Raw genomic sequence first — 25,072 nt, forward strand, 5'->3', positions numbered from 1 at the left:
AAAGCACTGCAGAATATGATGGCACCGTATAAGCAAAGCATAATTATAGAAATGCAGTCTTATCCTCCAATATAGCTTTGCTTTTAATCACAATTTTCATTTCAAGATGAGTAAAGATGTATATTTATAAATACTGTTGCCTATTAACTCCATTCATGTAAAGGAATAAATTCACAATTTTAGACTAACACCACAGAGAATATTTTGTTGCCCTTTTAAAAGGCTAGATCCAATGTCATTGATCCCTTTAGTCCTGTAGATGACATGACATGGTGTTCCGTTTCAGATTTTTTCTACTGAGAATTCTTGTGTAGCATTAACATTTCTGTAATTCAGATGCATGAATCAGTAACATTGAAAGTGTTTTCCCCACATAAGTATGTACTGTATATCCAGTCTATCAGTTGGATACTCCACCGGTTGCTGATACATCGGGGTTTAACCAATGGGCATAGCAGAATAAAGGGCCTGTAGCACTTTGTGAAACGCTGCAAATTGCAACTCCTTCAGATCTGTAGGGTGCCCTTCTTGAGCAGGTCTCCCAATGCAGCCCAGTTGTGCAGTGATGTTACTGTGGCTGCACAGAAAAAGGGCCCCTGAGATTGGCCCCTAGCTCTAGGAGATGCTCATACAGTATATTGGCCTTTTGTTATTTTTTAGCAAAATCTTCACCAGTAGAAAAATGATTCAGGTGTCTCCTGCATTTTCCTTCACCAGCTCCTGCTGTGCATTCTTCGTGATCAGACCTGTTTTTGGATCAGCTTTTGTATGTTATTAATAGGAAAGGCAAAGCTGTATGTGGAGGCAGATCTACGTACCAGTGTATAAGAACATGGGCCTAATAGAGGATCCAATGATAGGAAAGTCTGATCTTGAGGATTCCCAGCCTCAGTGATTTGTAACTTCAGGGGTTAGATAGCCAAATAATATTGTGTCGCGCCCCCTGGGCCGTGGGGTACTCGTCAGCCAGGCCCTCAGATGCTTTGGGGATATCACGGTGGCTGGCCCGGTCCGTGGCCCAGGGTGGACAACTGAAAAGAGGGGAATGTATATTGGGATAATAGGTTTGTAAATGTTCGTGACGCCACCTGCGGTTTCTGGTGAGGACCACCAGCGCTGCAGCAGTCCTCTGAGGCCGGTGTTCCGGCAGCTAAGATGGTGTAGCTCCCCACAGGTGGAGCTGGGCCTCAGGGCAGCGTAGGTATAGGGAATGCAGGGATGCAGGACAGAGGTGACCCAGCCGGGTCAGAGTAAGAATAGGGACAGACACGATAGTCACTTCAGTACCTTTTACTGGTGGTATTCAAGGCCCAATCCGGAGCACTGTAGGGTGAGGGGTGCACATGAGGACTCTCCCCAGTGAGCGGGTATAGGGCCTCCTGTTTCCTTTGTGTAGTAAGTTTCTGACCTGCTTGGAGCTAGGCCTAACTTAATCTCTGTTTTGCACCTGCTGACCTTGTGGTAGGGCCTTCTCTTCGAGTACACACTCCCAGCTTGCAGGGCTTCCGTGTCTCCTTGCTCTGGTACGTATCAGCTTCTGGTGAACCTGGGACCTGTAGTTCACAAGGGATTCTGGTTGTTTCTTACTGGGTCATAGAGATCCCTGTAAGCTCGGACCCGGTGTCCGGTATATGCTTTCGGGGTGAGCTGGTTAAGCTCCTCTGCCCCCTATGTTACTCACTTTCCACTCGCCTTCGGCCGCTCGGGGCCCTCACTAGGCTTCAGGGCTGCTGGAGGCCTAGCTTGCCTCACACAGCAGCCTGCGTGCAGCTACATCCTGTCTCTCTGCAGACTGAACACTGACTGAGCTGCCTGGCTCCACCTTCCCTTTATATATCCCTATCAGGGCTCCCTCTGGTGGTATGAGGTGGAAGGTGGAGGTGTTTGCATGTAGCGAGGGCCTCTTGTGGAGGAATCCATTCATGCACTCCTTTAGGATCTGTGGCACGAATGCGCAGCAGGGGAGCCACAATTGCATACATTTACTATGAGTGAATTCTGGAAGATTGCAGGTAAAAAAGGCAGTGCTGCAACTAATCTATTTATTTATCTAGTTTACAAAATAAAGTAATACATGTTTTCTTGGCTGTATCAAATTCATTTTTCTATTTGCTGATTTTTTTAAAGTCTACTTTATATATGTCCACTTGTTTTGTTTTTCTTTAATTTACCACTGTGGACAGGGTTTAGGGTTTCCAGATGTTTTCATGTGATTCATCATTTGCGACTTTTTAAAAACTCACAAAATGTGTTGCAAATGTACTCCAAAAATATAAAAACTTCTGCTCAATTAATTTTAATGTTTTGCGAAATGTGCAACTTTTTTGTGTTAAAAAGTTACAAAAACAAAGACAGGAAAAACAATTTTTGACACTTCAAAATTCATGAACCACGTGCACCATGTTGATGATTTTGCCACAAAACAAAAAAGAAAATCTGCAAATGATGAATGGGGTACAAAGCATGTGAGTCAAATAGTATGTATAGTCTCTGTAAACACAATGTGAAGCCGTGAGATACAATATATAAAGTATAAATGCAGGTTTTTTAAGGATTCACTGAATATGATTGCAACAATGACAACTCCTATATATAGCCATGTGTGTACTTATTATGGATATAATAATTATTCCAGAAGTCATAATTTATATGGATCAGGCTGTGCTTTTGGTGAATGTTAGTTCTTGCATTGCTCTTTTTAAAGAATCAATATCCTACAATACAGACAGAGCATTTTCTAGACTTTGAATAAGTGGGAATGTGGCAATGACTCCTTCCAAGGAAAGTGTCTGACTTGCAGCTGTTGGACAGCCTTACACAACAGGGTTGCAGTGCCCTCTAATGGATTTTCTGCACATTTCATTATATTTTTTAAATAACTGTGATTTCATACATACATTATCATACATACATATATACATTCTCTAATTCAACAATTTTAGTAATTGTGAGCAACGGAAATAAGGTGATTTCCATCTTGCAGCCTATTCAATATCTACAGTTGTAATTGCAAATTCAGACAGAAAAAAATCTGTGCATATGCTACATGTGGTAACAGACCCTTAGGGTGTTTTCATAGTGTGTTCAGGCACCCCTTCAGTGGCCCCATCGGGGCTTACGTCCGAAACCCCTGCAAAACAGGATTCGGGCTCATGCAGCGACTGGGCCATAGACTATAATGGTGCCGGCAAACATGCGCAGTCTACTACGTCTGGCTATCCGCCTCCAGTAGGCGTACATGCCTGAAAATGATGCATGTCAGAGCGCACGTTCGCTCTGCCGGCACCATTACAGTCTACTGCCCAGTCGCTGCATGAGCCCGAATCCTGTTTTGCGGGGGTGTTGGACGTAAGCCCCAACAGGGCCACTGAACGAGTGCCTAAACACACTATGAAAGCACCCTAGGGCTCCGTTCCCGCGATGAGCTTTTGGTGTGTTTTTTGACGTTGCAAAATTTCTGCACCATTTCTGCACCTGTTATTTAAATTATGACACTTGCGTTTTTTCATGCTATTTTTGTATGCATTATTTTTAACATGGGTTTTTATCATGTTTTTTACGCTGCATTTTTTGTCTCTTTTTTGGTATGTCATGCTTTAAATAAAGCTGCTTTGTTTGTGATACTTCCTGCTTTTTTGCTCTGACAAAACTTTTTTGCTATACTAAAAACACGTGTTTTTTTTCTACGGATTTTCCACATCTAATGTAAGCCTATGGGGAAAATCTGCACAGAAAACTCTGTACCGGGAAGAGAAAGTGACATGCTGCAGATATGAAACACGCACCGCAGATGAGTTTATGCAGAATTAAAAAGAAGCACAGTGGGCATGACATTTCTATAAATCCCATCCACTTTTCTAGAACTGTAAGATGCTGTGTATTTGATGCACAAAAACACACATCATCAAAAATGCACCAAAAGCTCATCGTGGGAACGTAGCCAAAGACCAATAACCCATAGAATGAATGATCTGCTTGATTGGGACCAAATGTATGTGGACACCTATAAAAAGCAAAAACTCAGAAAGTTTAACATAATTTCTGCCCCTATAGTTACTGTGTTCAGGGCCTGATCAAACCTGATGGAGACTTTTGTCTTTTCAGATTATTGTGTTCTTTGCCTGTTGATGTGCTTATTTATAGGGGCTCTGCGGACCTGTGATAAAAGTCTGCAGTCACTCTATGTGACTGCAGACTTTTGAATCTTTACAGCGTGCTCACTGCATGCTGTCAGGATTCTCTGGTGTTGCTGGTGAGAGTGAAAAGTCAAATTACCTCAAGTATGCGGTTTGCATACATGCGGTCACCTGCCAACTAGAAGTGCTTGGCCTTGCTCAATTCATTTGTATTGAGTGAGGCGGAGCACCTCTACTCAGAATATAGGTAGAAGTATGCAAATCGCATACTTGCAGTCACATTATCATCCAGTTTCACTTTCGACACAGGAGAATCCTGACAGTGTGCGGTGTTCACACTGTAAGAATTCAGAAGTCTTTACTCACATACTGTGACTGCAGACTTTTATCACAAGACCCCTCTTTGGGTTCTATATCTATCTATCTATCTATCTATCTATCTATCTATCTATCTATCTATCTATCTATCTATCTATCTATCTATCTATCTATCTATCTATCTATCCTTATAGAGATGCCCTGCACATAATATGATACTTTTCTTTCCTACAGGTTGCAATGAGAATGATACAGATTTGGACAGAGACCAGTCATATCCTCCCTCCCAAAAGACAAAACGTATGCGTACCTCATTTAAACATCACCAGCTCCGTACCATGAAGTCATACTTTGCTATAAACCACAATCCAGATGCAAAGGATTTGAAGCAACTGGCTCAGAAAACAGGCTTAACCAAAAGGGTCCTACAGGTGAGCAGCGATCTTTCCTTTTGTAGAAATGTGCTGTGGTTCCCCCCGGTTTGTCAGAATGGCCCCTGTATGCTATAACTTTCTGTATTTTATTCTAACCTTTCCCTGCTAAATAAGTAAAATCTAATGTTGATTTACTAAATGTTTTAGCAAGGAAAGTACTGCATAGTAGTTAGAATTTAAGTGGGTGAGTGTTTTGTTGTTAGGTACTGTAGATATAGGAGGAGATCACTCAAAAATAACGACTTGATCTTTGTGTCATTATTTTTTATTAATCCAAATAATGAAATATTATTAAAAGGCTGCCCTAGTCCAGTCCTATACAGCAGTTTTACAGATTTTAGGGCAAGGCTTTTTATGTCTGTCTCACATGAATAATTGACCAATTAATATTTTAAGCCTGTGTCTCATTCACAGAGGTAATTGCAATTTACTGGGTGATAATTTGCCCAGTAAAAGCAGGCTGATAAATTATTTCACTTTAATTACCACAATCTTTTTCAAGTTCACACAGTGCTGTTTTTCCAGCCAATACCAAGACTGAACTCCGAAATAGAAGTACAGGTCATTCCTTTATAGTTTTACTCTGTTTTGGACTCAGTCCTAGTTTTGGCAAAAAAAACAATTCCCCAAAAAGATACAAAGTGCACTATGTGAATATGGTCATAGTCTTTATGGCCACCAAGAAAACCTGATGTAAATGCCATTAAGGCTTATTACAAGTCTGAGTGTGAATTTTGGCGATAGAGTAGATAGCCCCTTTTGTTGACCCATGTGTTGTAAAGGTGATAGTCTTTTAAGAATTAGGTAAAAAGATGCCCAGTTAATTATCTGGGTAAAAAAAAAATAATCGGTAAAAGGAATGCCCTGGGATTGGTTTGCAGGTTTGGTTTCAAAACGCACGGGCGAAATTCAGAAGGAATCTTTTACGTCAGGAGAATGGGGGAGGCGATAAGGTTGAAGGTCCCTCTCTCAGCGCTCCAGCCTCAGCGGACAGTGCTGCACTTACACCAACAGGTGGCGCATCCACATTATCAGACCTCACCAGCCCCTCTCTCAATGTTGGGTCCTCTGTAACCCCAAACATGGACAATCATGAGTCTGGAAGCCCTTCTCAAACTACACTCACCAATCTTTTTTAACTAAGTACTAAGACTCTTCTCGTCTTCTGCTGTTTCTTTTTTTGTTGCAATACTGTGCATTTAACCCTGTAATTGGGATATATCAACCAAACGTTTTAGAAGAAGAATCAACTCTACCATCACTCAGTGAATTAATCACGACATATAGGCATGTGGTATGTGCTGTCCTTGTTGCCTGAACAATATGTAATCTTTATGGGCCACCATGGATGGATGTTGTGTTGGGCAGAGTAAAGAGATGTGCAGGACACAGGCAATCGATCATATTTAATTGTGCACTATGTTGTAAGTGATTCATTCCTGAGTTCTATCAACCTTCGATCAGTGCTGGAGCCTGGTGCAGTACTGTCGTCTTACTTTGTAGGGACTGAGGTCCACTTGGTACCCTCTGCGCCTATGTCTTACTCTTCTCACTGTGATTTTCACTGATACTTACCCATTCCTTTTATCAATATGACTGCCTATTTAGTGATACCATTTTATTTCAAGAATGGAGCAGTCTGACTAATTAGGAAAAAATAAAACAGTATTTATTAATATCATCTAGCTTTCAGAAGAAAAAATCCTAACTATAATTGATGTCATTTGAATATATTGCCTCCAATGAAATTACTTGGCTGTCCTCTGTTTCTTCTTCCTCTGAGTCTGTATCATCCAGTAACTGCCTAAATTCAGAGTCGCCATCTCTTTATATTACACTGCCTTTTGACAGTCAACAGACGATGAACAGACTCGGGAATAGGAGAACTACTAGAAGTGTTATATAAAAGGCCCTTTGGTGTACATGAAAAATGTGAAAACGTCTTTGTCAAGTTATCAATGCATGAAGCTACAGGACCCGTTCCTGTTGCAGCCGTAACTCCAGCGATGGGCATTGGCATCTCACTGTTATTACGGGCGTTGTGTAGATCCAAATCATGTCCACATCAATTATCTTGTATGGGAATAGTTAGTATGTAAACATTGATTAGGATGGTGATTGTGGGTCCACATAATGAGGAAGAATCACAAAGATCTAATTTGTGTGTGATTCACCTACTACACTAAAAATGAGAAGTGCCAGAGAAATATTATATCGGCTGCTCTCCAATATGCGGGTCCCATCTCACCATCTCGAGAACAGGGTCTCATCTCACAGCAAATGGAGAGGAGGCCACACATGCGGGACTCTCTCCATACACTTCTATGTGATATTGAAGTGTCAGTGCCGGGATGTGTGGTTATATGAGAACATAAGAGCAGAGAAATTGGAGGGATATAATTATAACTTCACTCACTGATAGCCTAGCAAAAAAAAGCTAGCTACTGAAAAACAGTTTGCATGTATCTTTATGTAAGCTAAAGGGCCTTTGCTAGTTATCACTTCTGGAAGTTCTATTTTAAAGAAGCACTCCTCCTCCCATCAAAGTTTTTATCCTCCTAATATATTTCAACCATCATATTATATAGCTCTGTGTACTTACAATTGCTCATTTTGCCTTTCTAACCAGTTAATTATTCTCTTTTCCATTAGTTCTATGACATCAAGTGATTAAAAACTGACTAGCTGAATCCTTCTAAGCTCTATGTAGAAACAGGAGGTCTCTTTTCTCTGCATGAGTCATCATTGGAACTACAATTCTGCGTTATTGCAAAGTGCCTAGCAGACCAGCTCCACCCCCTCTACACCTCCTGACCTAGCAGCTCCCTCCTCCCCCTGCCAGTGACTTTTGCAGTGGCTCATGCAGAGAAAATAGACTTCCTATTTCTACACAAAGCTTAGAAGGATTCAGCTAGTCAGTTTTTAATCACATAATGCCATAGAACTAATGGAAGACAGAAGAATTAGCTGGGTAGAAAAGCAAAATGAGCAACTGTGAGTACACAGTGCTATATCATATGATGACTGCAATATATTAAGACAATTAAAACCTTGATGGAAGAAGGAGTGCTTCTTTAAGAAAATTCACAGAGTTTTATTTTATTTTTCAGTTGCAGTTTTCAGGTATGGTCTAACATGTGTCCATTCTTATAAGTGCCTCTTACAAAATGATATTATACTTATTTCCATAACCCTGAAAAATGTCATTAAATTCACAGAGAGCAAAGACTGATTGGTTATGACACCAAGATGACACCTAAAGTGTTTCCAGTTAACCAAACCAGTGTATTCTGCGAATGTTTAAAATGCTGTTTCAAAAAAGCTTAGAGCCGTGAGCAAATTCCAGGAAATCTTCTTTGGCATGATAATCTGCTATTCTCTTAGCAAAACTAAACCTGCAGCCTTGTTTTTTTGGTTTCTTACAGGAACCATGGATAATTCTGAAACTGAAGCTGTAGTTAGGCTGTGTACACATTAGTGTATGTTTTTTTTCTATTGGCATTTTTTGCATATGTGGATTGGACAGTCAGCGTATAGAATAACTTCAGCAGATTTGTCATATCCGTCAAAGTATCCTCAGGCCTCACACACACACCAAGGCTATATGAAGGCAGTATGTTGCTCTATACAACATCATATCATTTAGGGATATCCTCCAGAAAATGCTTGAACAATAGGATATCTGATGGCGCATACCATGTTATTCTGCTGTTGGATTTATGCAGGAAGTGGCTTGAAAATCTTCCATATGTCTCCACTAGAGATGAGCAAAAGATTTGCAGGACCCAGGTCTGGTGTTCACATTGGTACTTTCTTGCAACCGGACCAGGTTTGTGCAAACTTCCTTGGCCAACACTCAAATGCCAGCAACCTGGTGACAACTTGCCATGTAATTGCCAGTGGCGCCCAAGATGCCAGCATTTGAATGCCGGCAAAGGTTCACAGACCCTGGTCCAGCCGCCATAGAGGTCCTACAAATCAGTTTTGCTCAATTTGAAATTCGAGGCATACAATGGCATACTACATACAGTATTACAGATCCATAATGTAATTACATAAGGCACAAGAACAGCCAACAGGTGTTACACAAACTTTAGGACAGGTATATGAACAATAAGCAAGAGACAAAGAGACATAGAGAGTTGGACCCAAGTATAACTTTTCTGATCAGTCACCAGTACGGGAAAAACAGACATTACACATTAGAGATCTTCTGCGGTTCAAGCCAATTGCCCATAGTGTAGTCACAACTCTTCATATCTATCCAAATGTGGACACAACCTTGGACTTGCCGGATTTCTCAGTGGTAGCACATTGGCCAGACTGGTGATGGTGCCCCCTTTTAACATGCATCTAAACAAGCGTTTCAGCGCCTGCCTCTCCATGGCTACTCTGCAGCATTTCTCCCACCATAAACGAATAAAGACAGGAAAGCAGTCCCTTATAATAGGCATATTTAGTATTACTACTAGTAACCGAGATATATGAATCAGAATGGGATACTTTCTGCCCTGAAAATAGTAATATTAACCCGAACTTTATCAGGTCTATATTATTCTATTGTGACAGTCATATGTTACACACATTAAAACAGTAGCGTAAATCTCAATAAGGCATAGAAACCTCACTCTGGTGACAATCCCAATCAACCAGAGGGGACTCCTCCACCCTTAAATGGGTTGTCCGGTCAAAAGTGATAAGTCTGCAGTCTCTCTGTGTGACTGCAGACTTATGAATCCCCCCATCGCAGGCACTGTGCACTGCGGGGATTCACCGCTATGCGACCTGGTAACAGAGGGTATGTATGTGTTATACATACCCCCGGCCATTCAGCACCGCCACGCTCCATTCATTTGTATGGCATGAGGCCACTCCCCGTCTAGTGACATAGACGGCCAGTGGGCATGTCCAACCTGAAATTCCGGCCTCGCTCAATACAGGTGTATGGAGAGTGAGCTCACGCCCACTGGCCGAGGTATGTATGACACATACATACCTTCCGTTACCAGGTCTCATACCGGCGAATCCCCGCAGTGCACAGTGCCTGCGCTGGGGGGATTCATAAGGCTGCAGTCACACAGACTGACTGCAGACTTATCACTTTTGACCAGACAACCTCTGTAAGGGTAAGGTCACAAGGCAATAAACCACTTTGCTTCTTCGATCATTAAAGGCCTCATTCCCATCTATCCAGCCATCCATCTTTTTTCATGGAAGGAAACCGATGCAAGAATGGTTCCTATAGTTTTCTATGAGATAGTTCACTTAAGTACATTAGTTGTTGTGCTGAATCCTTAAGGACCCAAATCAGAAAACACAACATGTTGCGTATGTCCATCCGGATCACCGGTTTTGCACAAGGAACTGCTTAAGAAGCCAGATGACAACTGATGCTGTTGTCATCAGTTGAAACATAATAAAACTGATCCTGATGGCCCAGAAATATGGAATCCCGGCTTAAAAAGTGATCACTTGATTGTGCCGTACAGCAAAACTGTATAGCCACAAACCAGTCAAAAAAACACAGCTGTTAATTGTGGCAGTGTTTTTAGCCATGTTGTGTCCAAGACAAAGTTACTCCATATGGCCTTACCTTAACAAACCCTTAGGCTATGTTCACACATCATGTTTTTTTTTGCCGTCAATTTTCTGCAGCAAACCTGATCTTCAAGGGCATTTTGTTCAGGATTTCTCTTGCAGTTTTGGTGCTTTTTTATGCGTTTTTTCAGTGTTTTTTTTCACTGTCCTTCAGTCTCTTTTTATGCATGTCAATAAAGTTCTGTGTGAAAAAAAAGAACCCCATTCTATTTTGGCATCAAAAACGCTTAAAAAGCTGATACAAATTTTGATGCGTTTTTGATGCATTTTTTCAGTGTTTTTTCACCACCCATTACTTCCTATGGGTGAAAAAACGCTGAAAGAAGTGACATGCTCTATTTTCCAAAAAAACATGCAAGGCACAAAATCCTGAACAAAAAAAAAACATGATGTGTGAACAGAGAATTCTGGTTTCTCATAGACTTTGCTGGTACTGTAAAAGGCAGCTGAAAAATGGCAAAAAAAACTGCACCAAAAAACACTGAAAAAACCATGATGTGATCGAGCCTTACTTTACATTCTCAATTAACAAAACCTAGACGGGCACTAGTGTGAACATGGCCTTGAACCTTTTCTTGAACACTGGATAGGTAAAACAACCTAACTTTTTCAGTTAAGAAATACTGGAGCACAGGTGCACTGACAAGTAAAAAAAAAAAAACAAAATGCAAAAACACAAAGTAATCAGTAAAAACTCACTTTTATAGTTTCAGACATTAAAAAAAATGTCAGGAGCATGGCATATAATACAATTCCATGTATAGCTCAGCAAAATTTACAACAAGTTTCAACAGCACTAATAAAATGCAGCATTCTGCATCTGTCACAAAGGGAGCTTACATCTCTAGCTCAAAGTGTTTTCTTCAGCTGAACTGATGTGGGATGTCACAGCATAGATAGCAGTCAGAGCGCTTTAAAGGAAACTCTACTTTTGAACTCCATAGGTAAAATCTACATAAAATGTTACATAACTTTGCAGATACTTTGCTTTATTTATCTTGATCTTGCTTTGTTTAGCAGGGTATTTTCTTCTTCATTCATGTTTAGACCTAAATCTACAGTTTTATCTTTTTCCTGTTAGCAGAAAGCTATGGGGCACAGATGAGTTATACAGCTAGGCTTGTATGGAGCCAGGACAGCTGCAGCGAAAGTCCCTACAGCTCCCTATGAAGGAGCCATAGGCACATTGCCACTTTATGGTGCCTTTGCGCAGCTAGATATTCTAACCTAGAAGCAAAAACTCTAAGAAGGAATACCACTGTAATACGGCATGTGATGGAAAATAACAGTTTTATTTTATAGATTTATATGGCAAAAATTGCCTTCATATAAAATCATATGCACACAAAGATAATGCAAATGCCATAAAGATCCATCCATGCACAGAGAGAGAAAATGGATGTGAAATTTGAGTACGGTAATATATTTATACACAAAAAGTATTTGCAAGTTAATTGATTATTTATGTAGATTTACGCTGTGAACTGGCTTTAGTGGAATTATTCTTTAGTAAATTAGTATATAGTACCTTTGATTTATAGATATTTTATCCCCAAAAATATTAGGGAATGGCATAAATAATATATAAATAATGTGTCTCTAATATTTTCCAATAAAAGTCAAGATCTTTCTCTTCTGGTGAAATATAAATGTCTGTCTAGCAGGAATTGTGATGGCTGGCACCAAGACTTAACGCCACTGGCAATGGGGGAGATCTCTGAAACAATAATATATGTAAATATGTATATATATGTATATATATATGTGTATAGATATATATATATATATAGATATATATATATATATATACTGTATATATAATTCCTTCTAATTTCATATCTGGATATACAGTTGGTCTCAGGTATCCAGATTTACGCTACGTTTTTTAACCTCTTTGTAAACATAAAACATTGAGTTTAGTTGCTATTTGCAATGGGAACTTCATGACACAGTTCATATACATGATGCTCCCTGTTTTTTTTCTACACCACTTAAATTTGTCCTCACCATTAGATTGCTTACAGTATTTTAGGCTCTATGGTTTCATCCATCTTTAGTTGGATAAGTACAGCATTCTGCGTAATCTGACTAATGAGGATAATACACAGGATTTGGCTTATTGCTACAATCCCACAACATAGTAGATATCATTAGGTAGATGCAATGACTTAATGATAGTTATTAATAACACCTCTACTAGGCTTCTTATGAAAAGTGCAGTGCAGACCATTTGCCTTTAAAAACACAATACTTTTTCTTTCATTTCAAACTTGCACCCACAGTTTTCTTGAGATCACTTCTTATGCATGGAGGACAGGCTATCCTACAAGGATGCTTTTCTTGTCAGAGCTTTTTCCACACTCTCCAGTCAACATGTAAAATACTATAATATTGTCATGCTGATATGCCATGGCCCTAACATAAAGTTCTTAAAATTACCTATTCTTTAAATCACATTTTTGTTAAATGTATATTTAAAAAAATATTTGGAGTTTCTATTTCATTTTTTAATGTCACAATTTGTATAAGAAAACAGAAATTTGCACATTGGCCACTGAAGCTATTCTATTCTCATATTTCCTGTTCTGTCAGGAAATTCACATGTACATTAGCAGCAATAGACTGACTTGTATTGAAGCATCTAATGAGCGTGTGCAAAGGTAATTTTGAAGTGAGGGGCAAGAGAGGAAGCTGCGACATCACCTATTGTGAGTGGTAGATCCTGTGTTATCAGCCGTGTATATTGGTGTTACCAGTCACTATAATCCTATATACAGTGACAATGAATAAAATGTTTAAAAATTGACATAAAAAAGGGGGTGATAAAAGCGCTGCTGAGTGCGACAAAAAGGAAGGTAATATCTACACAAGAATTTCTTTAAAAAAATGGTGCTAAGCGTTTCAAGATCGGACAGATGTCTTTCTCAGGCCAGGCGTGTATGTTAATAGTACAACAGACAGGGTTTAAATGGACATAAAAGGAGGGAAACGAGTCACACACTGACATCATGGGCTCAAGGGTCAGTGCACATAAAGAAATAACATTTTTTTTTAAATTCAGATTGTGATATGAAATGTTTTTTTTTTTAAATACACCTAACAAAAACTGATTTGAACAAAAGGTAATTTACTAATGATGCATTACCTTTAATTTACATAATAATTTTAATGCATCAGATCAGATCTATAGATCAGACTCAAACATAAATATATCAAAAGTGAGATGATTATATCTGTAGATGTCTTTGCATGGAAAGAATCAGTGTACGTCCTAATAATCAAACAAATCTTTGAATATGAAATCATTAGAGATATGTTATAGGATATCAGGGCACATTTAAATACAACTTGGCAAGCTTGCAAACTGCCAATCAGAAGTCGGGGCATGGTTACACAGGGACTACCTGGTACGTGACTCCTAGTCCAACAGTGATAATCTTCTGCTGATAATACCCTGATTGTACTGAAACTACAGCACACAGCATAGTAAGTGACACATTCCTATAATCAGGCTCTCGGCCCCTACACTATGCTGCTCTCAGAATAAATAGCAAAAACCTGTTAACAGATTCCCTTTAAGATGGCTCACGAAGGTTGTAAACTTATGTAGCCAGTCATTTCCATAAATTTGAAAACACATTTTTCACCCCATAGTTGAAAGTTATTAACAATATTTTTTGGACATGGAAAAAAAGAAAGAATAATGAATGATTACAAATATCATGCAAGTTTGGTTGAAAAATTCCACCATGACCATCCTAATAGAAAACAACATTAGAGGAAGCTACGGACCTTATTGTAATGTCTAAATACAAGTTTTAGTAACATTTTAGATTTAGTCATATCTGGGACTTCCTACCTATAATCAAGTCACAGATGATAAAAATACAAAAATGCATGTGATTAAAAAAATTGAATTTGGAAATTCTAAGAAAAATTGACGGAAAATGGCTCTCTTGCTCCTAAGAAACTCTCAGCATTTTAGATATTAGAGTATACATGAAAATGGGCAATATGATATTTTTCTACTACCCATTCACCCAAATGTGCAAGACATATCATAATATTCCATGTAGTGGTCTGCTATAATTTTAGCTCAAAGTTGGGAAATCCAATAATATTACTTTTTTTTTAAATTTCTTATGTACATGCATTCATTAATGAACTGTGGGTGCAATCAAGTCCTTATCAATTAGTGAGGTTACATTGCATCTAAGCAGTGCACACATGCAAGTACAAATAATGCTTTACACGTTTTACAAAACTCCTTTCATAAATAAATTACTACTTTTTTTTTCATGAAAATCAATTACAACTCTTCCCCCCCAATCCCTCTCTGCCTCCTCCCAAATACTACATCCTTGTAATAAAATCCATACCGTGTACATCCTTCAGTTAACACTTGTAATTCCTGATTTATGAAAGCCAACAAAGCCAAGTTCCTTGATTGTTTGATTTTTTTTGTACCCTTCCACATTGCTCCTCCCAAAAATATACTTGGAATAAATATATCAACCTTCAATAATATTCTTCTTCTCTCTTACTCAGTTTAGTTTTTCCTTCCTAAACTGCTGCTTGTCAAATGTAACGTCATTCTTATTTGGCCCATTCATGTTCTATGTTTATGTTGATATTTGTCTTTTTTTTGTATAATTTATCAAACTTTGGAAAAAAAAGTAATTTTGTAATATTTGAGAACAACTAAACAGTAATATTTTATTAAAAGGACATATTTAAATGTAAGAAACAATCATGATTGTACATATTCTGAAAATTACTTTGAAATCATGTTTTAGTATCTATTTTTCAGGTTAGATGGAAATAAGCAAAATATGATTTGTGATTTTTTTGTGAAAAAGTGAGTTTATCATGGATTTTCTTTTTACTCGTTAATAATCAGATTGTACCAGACAAACATCAACTATTTCTAATATATACTATTTTTGTTACTTTTGTATAAAACCTCTTATGTGCAAAGGGTTGTTAATTATTTTTTATTGTATCCTGTGAGCAATTTACAATTATCTCAAAACATGATGTTAAAAAGGCTGAATGGTGCAGATAGCACAATAGCTGACCCCTTCTTGGGGTCCCAAAAGTGGATCTTTACTGTTGTTCTCACACAGGCAAGGAGCTTCCTCCATATTCCCGTGTGCCAATGATGTGATTAAGGGGGCTGGCTGGCATATTTTGAGAGGGGGAGAAAGTTCCCTGTCTGTAGCAAATTTACAAAAGTAATTGCCAATTTACAAACATGCATGTTGGATATTTGCACTTGAAAAATTTTCAGAGTAATAATGCTGAGGCAAACATGGTCCTATTTGTGAACTAGATTATATGATAACTTATATATTTTTTGTCTTCCTTGCAAAATAAAGTTCCAATAAACCAGAAGATAATAGCAGAGTCTGTCTATCACATATCCTGAAACAGTTAGTTGTATAACAGTAAAAAGGTCTTATTTTTTCTTAAAACACCATCACCTCTTTGACTACTGGTTATCTGGTACTGCAGCTCAGCCCCAATCAGTAAATATAAGACAAATTCACGGACAAAATAGATACTGTTACTGGTAAACCATGTACTAGAAATGAGTGGAGCCATGAGATTCGAAGTCAGCAAATCTCAAAAATTTAGCAGGAGAATTCAATTTAAGTCAAAGTTATTCCATGCAAACTGAATGTTCCTTATGAGCATAATAAATGTGGGATGTAAAGAAAAAAAATAATTAATAGTCACCTTACTGCTCATCTGTCCTGCCAGCTCCGCAGCCCGCCATTCTGTCTTCCATGCCTCTTCTTTTCACCTTTACTCATGCACATCTTCTTTGGCCTGCCTCACTCAAGGCTGACTGGACTCTGATGTTTCTGCGTACCATGGGACATTATTTATTTTATCAACTTATATAGCACCATTAATTCTGCAGCGCTTTATAGACATCATCATCACTGTCCCCAATGGGGCTCACAATCTAAATACTCTATCAGTATGTCTTTGGAGTGTGGGAGGAAACCCACACAACCACGGGAAGAACATACAAACTCCTTGCAGATGTTGTCCTTGGTGGGATTTGAACCCAGGACCCAAGCGCTGCAAGGCTAAACACTGAGCCATCATGCTGCTCATTGATGACATGCATCGTCCGAGGCATAGTCAGCCACTTAAGAGACGCATGTCGGATCATCATGACATGTGCAAGTTCATTAGAGGCCTAGTCGGCTGGAAGCAGTGAACTACAGAATATGTGCACAATGGAAGAAGGTAAGAAGAAGAGAAGCAGATGACTAGACAGTGGGCTGCTGGCGTGATGGGAGTGGTGGGCTGTAAGTATTTCAGTGTTATTTTTTTTTAAAACCTTATGTTGGCCCTCAACAGATGAATCAAAATGACAGTAAGCTGGCCGATATTTAGATGAATTTGAGCAGAACAAAATTCATAGTTTCATTGTTTTTAAGGTTGAAAGTAGAATAAGTCCATCGACTTCAACCTATACAGAAACATGTTGATCCAGAAGAAAGCAAAAACGCCATGAGACAGATGCTAATTGCCCCATATTATGGGGAAAATGCCTTCCAACATATTCTTGGGATCACAAATTTTTGTAAAATTTGAGGAGAATTCAATTCCATTTCAAGAAATGTGTTCATCTCTACCATATACCCCTTCTGCTCTGTCCTTACCTCTTCTAGGGATAGTTAGAGGCAATATTACAAATTGTGCCACAGCTAACACTGCATCCAGACCACTTTATCACTAAGTAATTTTGTAAAGACATTGCATTTTTTATCTTGTTCTGACCAGGAGTTGCAGTCTGTATACTCATTCAAAACCACAATGGCTTCAAAGCTGAAATCTCCCAGAATACTTTCTTGACTTGCACATTCCGCACAATGCTGTAATCTCATTTAGGGAAAAATGAACTGTCTAAATATATGATAGATAAAAGGGTTGTCCATTTTCACAAATAATTGGGTCACAAGCAGGTAAAGTCGCTTTCCATTACCGTGTTATTTTTTTTACCTGGTCTAAATGCTGCTGTTTGCCTGTAAATCTAGTATTGTTAGTCAAGGAGGCGTGATCATCAACACTTCTCTGTGGGTGTCTTCATGAGGATCATGGCCCTTTGGCTTACAATACTAGATTTATATACAAGACACAAAAGGAAAGATTGGGTCATATTCCAGAAATGGCGAGGCAGTTATACCAAGTAAAAAATTATGGCGATTGACAGGTCCACCTCAAAATAAGCATTTTCATGAGACATCACTTCTGCAGTCCTATAAATGAAGACCAGCGGATCAACGAAAAGGTGGCGCTAAAGCTTCAGAAGATTCAACAGGTAATGTCTTTTCTGCAATCGCAAAGTATTACCTGCCCGTAGTCCAACTTTATGTGAAAACAGAAAACTCCTTTAAGTTAGATAGATAGATAGAGGAGTGTTTGTCAGCAAGATTGTTGACTGATTTCAACAACAGCCAAGAAAACTCTTAATGTATTTATTAGCGATAATGCACAGTGTAATTCAGAATCAGTACAAGCTAAGTAACGCAATTTATTTCCAAAATTATTATAATCAAGTTCATAACCATTAAAATCTAAGTATCAACTTAAGTCAATATGTTTTTTTTTCCAACTTCCATTAAGCTGTTTCAGACCTTTTGGCTCTCATCAGTGCAAGATATGAAAATATGTGAGTTTCCTTTGTAAAAAGGTGATATATGCAAATTCTATTTCATCCAGGATACAATAAAAATAATGTAGTGTTAAACATACAAGGTACACAGTACTTATAAAAAGAGATCGATAGGTGTAACAAATCCATTGCCATTATTTGACATTCTGTATTTTAGGCAAATGCCTTTGACATTGGTGAATGTTATTTTTTTATTAATTCAATGATTGTGTACCATGCTCTGAATCTATGTTTTGCTTGATTGAATAAAGCTTTTGCACATTAAATTAGTGTTTTACGTTAAGAAGATCCTATAAATTAACATGCTGCACTATGAAATGATGCTGAGTTTTTTCCATAGTAAAACGCAAACTGTTATGTTATAAGTCATTGCTGGAAGTCAATGCTGGGCAAAAGGATGAACATAGTAGTGAGAATAAATAGTGCTTTTTGGAGTGGCCATTTCAAATTTGTAATACAATTGTTGCACATACTTCATTACTTCATTTTTATAAGGTGTTACATTGTCAGTGTGACATGGAAATTCTAATTTACATCCCTTAAACAGCTTTAGTATAGATACTTAGGCATTGTACTGTTTTAAAACATCGGGCCAAATTCATCAAGACCAGCGTTGTTCACGCCGGTCTTGATGAGGAGATGAGCTGGAGTCAGACGCTCCTCATTAATGAAGCCTCTTCATGAACCAGGAGCACCGGGCGAGTGGCGTACACCTCTGCGGGCACCTCGCCTACTACAAATCCTACTACAACCCCTGCTAGAGTAAGATTTGTGGCATAGCAAATGCCACCGCTCGTCCTGAATTTGACTAGCAGTGGTCACCATGACCCCATCCCTCCCCAGCTCCACCCATTTTGTCAGAGCTGGGTGAAAATGGAGTGAGAATTCCAAAAGTCCCATAATTTTAGCGCAGTTGGCAGTTGCTCCAAAATTCTGCAACTTTTCAAAGCTTTTTAAGCCAGAATATTGGCGTAAGTTCTTTCATGTATGTGTATCGGGTCCTCCACCTGTACAGTAAATGCTCAGGTATCATACCGAGTCAAATAGCAATGTATTTTAATCATTTTCTAATGCGGAAAAAAGCCCAAAATACATAGTGTATTTCATGTGCTTTTAGTGGACTTTGCTGGAGTGTTTTTTAAGGAAATGTGATATACAGCTTATACAAAGTTCAATTGTTATATATGTTTTCCTCATTAACAGAGTCGTCTGTTCTAAAAATAAAAAGGGATATGAGTAGGTAATAATTAAAAATAATAAAACAAGCATTATTTACCCACTGAATCCCTTGCCGCTCCAGAGCCATCCCTATGCTGCTCGATTCTTGGTACTGCAGTAGTGATGTCCGCTCTACAATACCTGACTGCTAAACTCAATCACGGGCTTTAATGGTCTTGTGCCATCTACCTCGGAAGACCACTGAGGCCAGTGATTGACTGCAGCAGTGACAGTTTGTACACGGGGTGGCACTACTGCAGCTCTCTCTGACTGGCAGGGAGTAGCATAGAGTTGGATCTGGAGCAATAGTGGCTTCTATGGGTAATTAATACTTTTTTTTAAAATTTCCAAGTATTATCTAACTAAGGTCTTTTTTTAAAAGAAAAAAAGTAAACAAAAGAATAAATGTTAAATGTTAATAGGGACAAGACCACAAAAAGCCAGCAAGCTCTAAAACTGCACTGGAATGGAAAAACTGCAATTTAAGAATTTACTAACATCGCACTTTCACTAATCGTCATAAGGAACAACAGCAAAAAAAAACCCAACTTCCAACATAAACATCCACTGTGATTTTGATGAGGATTTCTGTTTTTCCCTTCAGAGGATTATAAAAGTTAACATTCCCTAGACAATACCTATTGCCAGAAGCATAAAAGTTTCACTGTACTTAAGCGATGTTCTAAATTCGTTAAGGGCTCTTGATCCAAAATTTCAAGTAACCAATATTTTTGTCAAGTTTGCTTAAGAATGATCTGTTCATTCATTCAGTTTTAATTCCCAGAATATCAAACTTCTCAGGGTACTCACAATATTAATCCTATGTCAGTCTTTCAATAAGCATCATATTGTTATTATTTTAAATGGTTCGAGAATATTAAAATGTTAAAGTTTGGATGGTCGTATTCAGTACTCAACACAAGTATGAAGCATTTAAGGAATGGCTGGTTACATTTACATTTTCCATAGTAGCAAAACAATCAATAATGTATTGCACAATTGAATGGGCCCAGTTTGTGCATTGAAAAACATTACAAATCAAAGATGGCTGTCTCCATTTTACAAATAATTAAACTATTGGTAACATTCTGTACATACATATCTGTTGATTTTCAGGCTACGTATTCACCCCAGTCTGTATATCCTGCCTTTATAAAAATGAATTAAACTCCTTTCTACGGGGTTGTATCTCAGTTCTACAAGTGCCTTACTGTACTTTATAGTACTTTGTGAAAATCAGGATGACTTTGTGTTGTTTGTTAAAATGTTTCCTTTTTGACAATTCAATAGTTTTGTACGGTTAATTCTTATTTCTGAATAATAATAAAAAAAGCATATAAAGTCAAACTTTTCAATGATCTGTTACAGGAGAGAGTTGACTTTCAGTTGAGCTGGTCAGTTGGCTACAAATAACGATCTTATATATACATCTTCGTGTTTCAGTACAGTATGTAGTAGAGAACAAATGTCCATGTTTTATTTTTTGTTGATTGAGAAATGCATTGTATAGAATGATTCCCTTTGAATATTTATGGACCAAACCTTTGTGAAATCTGATTAAATTTGTGTCAATAAACGATTTGCATTTAGTGGACTTTTATTCATAGCTTGTTTTGCAATCTGCTCTTTGCTTTCAGAACGTTTCTTAAAACAGCCAAAAGGTAATTGAAATTAACATATAATCATTTAAAAAATTTTGCTGCTTGTTTTTGTTAAAAAACCCCAACAGACTTTTTTGCTTACTTTTCTAACTTTTGGGAGAAAACCGAGCCTGGCAAATGTAGTTACAAAATGGACTGATATTAGTTCATCATATTGCATGGAAAATAATTGCATTTTATTTATATATATTTATTTTTTGAGAATTAAAAAATCATATGCTTGAGAGAATCGGGTTATTGCATGAGTATCTCATAATTTTAATAATTAAAGGGTGTATCCAGGACTATTTTTTTTTTTTTACTATGGGTCTAAAAGCTAACAGGCGGGCAATTGCAAACTACCTGCCTGTTCTACCCGGCACCCGCATAGAGCGGTCATTGACTGCTTCTGCCGGTGATTCAGCTGCTCTATTTCAACAGAGCAGCTCTTCTTCTTCTGGGCTACTCGTCATTGGGGTATAACTGCTGACCACTTTCTGATTGACAGCTGGCTCCCCGCAGTTAGACAGTGGAGAGCCAGCTGTCAATCAGCATGACATCTGCAGTCACGCCTCATGAACAGAGCAAAGTGGAAGAAAAGCCACTTTTCTGTCAACATGACATCAGCAGAAGCTGCTGAATCACCGGCAGCAGTGGTCTGTGACCGTTCTGCGATGGCAGAGATCTGTGCTGGGCACAACAGGCAGGTAGGTAGCAACTCCCTGCCGTTTAGTTCTTAGGCCCATAGTGAAAAAAATAATTAGTCCTGGACAACCCCTTTAAGTTCAAGCAGAAAGCTATTGGTTGAAAACTGGTATATGGTGTCGTACCATGGAAGGTGGTGACATAAAGGGCTGTAGTACAAATTTTAGACATTTTTAACATAAGTTAAAAATAACATTTTGTTTCATTGCCTATGGAGCCATATTGATACATTTTACCCATTTACATATTCTCTTCTAATAGTCAATTATAATTGTGCCTTTCAGAGGAACTAAACCCATATAACCCGACTAAATGAGGAGTAAAATGACATATTTACCATTTAAAATATTTTAATATTTTTTACTATACTCTTAGAACGTTCTCTAAATATATTTCTAAGTAAGAAAATTGACAGCTTAGACCAGTTTAAAATTGACCTATTATCAGCAACATATTTACGTTGTCCTCCTTGGGCACATACTTAGAACTTTATAGATTTTATAGATAAATACAACAAAATCATCATCGAATGTCACAATCAGCTGCAGAATTTTAGCGTATACCACTCATTTATCACTATACTGCCCACTCATTTATCGTATATTGAAACAGATAACTTGTGATTGAAAATGTAACGTGTGACACCATTTTGGAGCTATTTTGTTTAATGCTTTAGAAAGTTGTTGAATTTGCAACCAATTTTAGTGAATCTAAAATGAAAAAAATGCCTCCTCTTCTGCAGGCTACAAATGACTGCATGATCAGCCTACATATAAGGTTTGTATAATATTGCATAGGAGCTGTATACATTAGTGTATTTTTTTTTTCAAATATAGAAATAGATAATTTGCAATTTTTTCTAATTTCATTTATTTGCGCAATAAAAAAAAAACTTTTTTTTTTTCAAAAGTAACATGCAATCTAATGTTATCATCATCATTATTACTCCTGTTGTTGAAAGCACTGCAGGATTACCTGGAGAAATTCAGGTGCCCTGCAACACTAGCCTATATGTCAGCTGTCTACAGCACTGCAGGATTACCTGGAGAAATTCAGGTGCCCTGCAACACTAGCCTATATGTCAGCTGGCTACAGCACTGCAGGATTACCTGGAGAAATTCAGGTGCCCTGCAACACTAGCCTATATGTCAGCTGGCTACAGACTAATGTGCTAGAGTCTGCGGCCCACTCATAGGCTTCACATTTCTGTAGCTCACGGTCTGTAGCCTGCTGACAGACAGGCAGGGAGGCTATGTAGAATGAGAATTCAGCCTAGTAGCCCTGCAGCAGACTACGATTGCTCCTGCAGCTTATGGGAGCCGTTCCATTATTCATTATATTTCAAATTCGCAAAAGAGCTCCAAAGTGGAACTTCACATTAAATTAGGCAGTTTATTTTTTTGGGGGTTTAGTTCCTTTTAAACAGAAGGAATATATATACGAATAAAAATAATCAAATCACCATTGAAGTAATTGCTTACCCCGTTAGTGCCAGGTTGCTCTATAGTTTAATACATTTTTGCTATGATTTTTTTCAGGGAGAACAATGTTCGGGGTTTAACAGCCATACAACCCGGCGTTTGAAAATTCCCTAAAGTATTTAAAGAAGGGGAAAAGTTTGATCGGAAAACCTACTGCAGTGAAGACAAAGACAAAATTAGCCAAAAAAACACAAAAAAACTATACATATATATCTATATATAAAACATTTGTCATTTTTTTTGAATGTTGGAAATTGTTTTTTTTTTTCATATGCATAATTGGCTGATAATTTTAATGTTGTGCTAAAGTTTAGATATGGAAGGCATAACAATTTATCAGTTCAAGATTTAGAGATTTCTCTATAACATCATCAAATATGTATATACACAATGGAGCAACCTGGCATTAATGAATCTTATACAGTTTGAATGCAAAGTTTATAGATGACTTGCCTGATTTTAAGCACAATAAAATTGTTAACATAAATGTAAAAAGAAACAATTTATAACATGCTTGCAGAAATGTATTCTTAAAAAATTGTGAATTATGTATCATTTATGTCTTTTCACTTTTCATTAGTATTTTTTTCCTAACAGGGTCAGTCCCATGTAGCAAATATGTAATTCACTCATTTTTTTTATTCTAATTTTAATTATGAAAAAATTTGGTCATTTTACTTTCTTTACCAAACAATATAAATATGGAAAAAAACAAGTTTAAGAAAACTAAGCTATAATTAATTAAAAAAACACATATACAGTGATAATTGGTTTATTTTTTGTAAATATCTAGAAATATTCTGAAGAAAGGATCAATTTAGGTTCATTTAAAAACTTCAGCTTTAAGAAGAAATTTTGGTGGCCAATTGTATTTTTTAGAAAAAAGAAAAAATTAATACAAAAAGAAAACCCACATAAGGCCACATTCACACGTTCAGTATTTGGTCAGTATTTTAGATCAGTATTTGTAAGCCAAAATCAGGAGTGGGACAATCAGAGGAAAAGTATAATAGAAACATTTGCATCATTTCTTCAGTTTTCACCCATTCCTGGTTTTGTCTTACAAATACTGAGGTTAAATACTGACCAAATACTCAAAGTGTGAACATAGCCTGAAACAGAAAGAAAAAATTGAAGTTGTACATATTTACCAGGATGAGAGAATTTGACTTAAGGAACCAATTAAAGCACATTACATGGGATGACCCTAAGAACAAAAAAAATAAATAAAAACAGAAAAAATCTGCATGAGGTTTTAATACACTTGTTCTCTACTTGTGTGAATAACTTTCCTTGTTGTTTGCTGTAAAATAAATACTTTTTTCCCATAAATAAATTCAATGCAGATACACAGTGTTTATAAAAACACTTCATAATTAAGTTGTGATTTCACTGTTTCTTTCTAACTTGGGATTTATATTTCCAGTATATATTTGCCATTTAATGTACATATGTGAAACTGATATCAGAACTTCTTGTAACTAACAGGAAGTAGAAAACCTGCCACCGGATCAAGTATGTAAATGTACTTTCACATGTTTAAAAATCTCTATAAGAATTGCATCAGTTCTTAAAGAATGTCATTCAGCTCATGTCAAAGTAACCTAAAAGAAACAATCTCTGTATATTATTTCTGTACATCATGCTTACAGAGCCCACATTTCTGCTGGTCACATACATTTCTAAGCTATCCTCATACATTATGATCATTCATATTTCATCTATCCTATTAATGGGATAGGTTATAAATGTATGATCACAATGTATAGTGATCTAAGCAATGGAAGGGTCCAAACCTCAAGATAACATGCATATATCACCTATATGTGATTTAGTAGGAAAAGCCCTT

General features: G+C 37.5%; 1 protein-coding gene across 7 annotated transcripts in view; it reads left to right on the top strand.

Moving 5' to 3' along the window:
• Positions 1-24,603, top strand: part of LHX9 (LIM homeobox 9) — a 67,844-nt gene extending 43,241 nt beyond the window's left edge. For 5 of the 7 annotated variants that reach the window (XM_073642878.1, XM_073642876.1, XM_073642877.1 and 2 more), the window contains 2 exons: positions 4,689-4,885; positions 23,281-24,603. In XM_073642878.1, coding sequence (XP_073498979.1) covers positions 4,689-4,885; positions 23,281-23,337 — 254 coding nt within the window. In that variant the 3' untranslated portion in view covers positions 23,338-24,603. Of the gene's footprint in view, positions 1-4,688; positions 4,886-5,769; positions 7,422-21,034; positions 21,059-23,280 lie in introns of those variants that run through there. The other 2 variants (XM_073642874.1, XM_073642879.1) reach the window with 2 other exon arrangements.
• Positions 24,604-25,072: the final 469 nt, after the last annotated feature.

This window comes from Phyllobates terribilis, unplaced genomic scaffold (genome assembly GCF_046119375.1).
Source record: "Phyllobates terribilis strain yellow unplaced genomic scaffold, ASM4611937v1 Scaffold_8__6_contigs__length_399053987, whole genome shotgun sequence".
Classification (NCBI taxonomy): Eukaryota; Metazoa; Chordata; class Amphibia; order Anura; family Dendrobatidae; genus Phyllobates; species Phyllobates terribilis.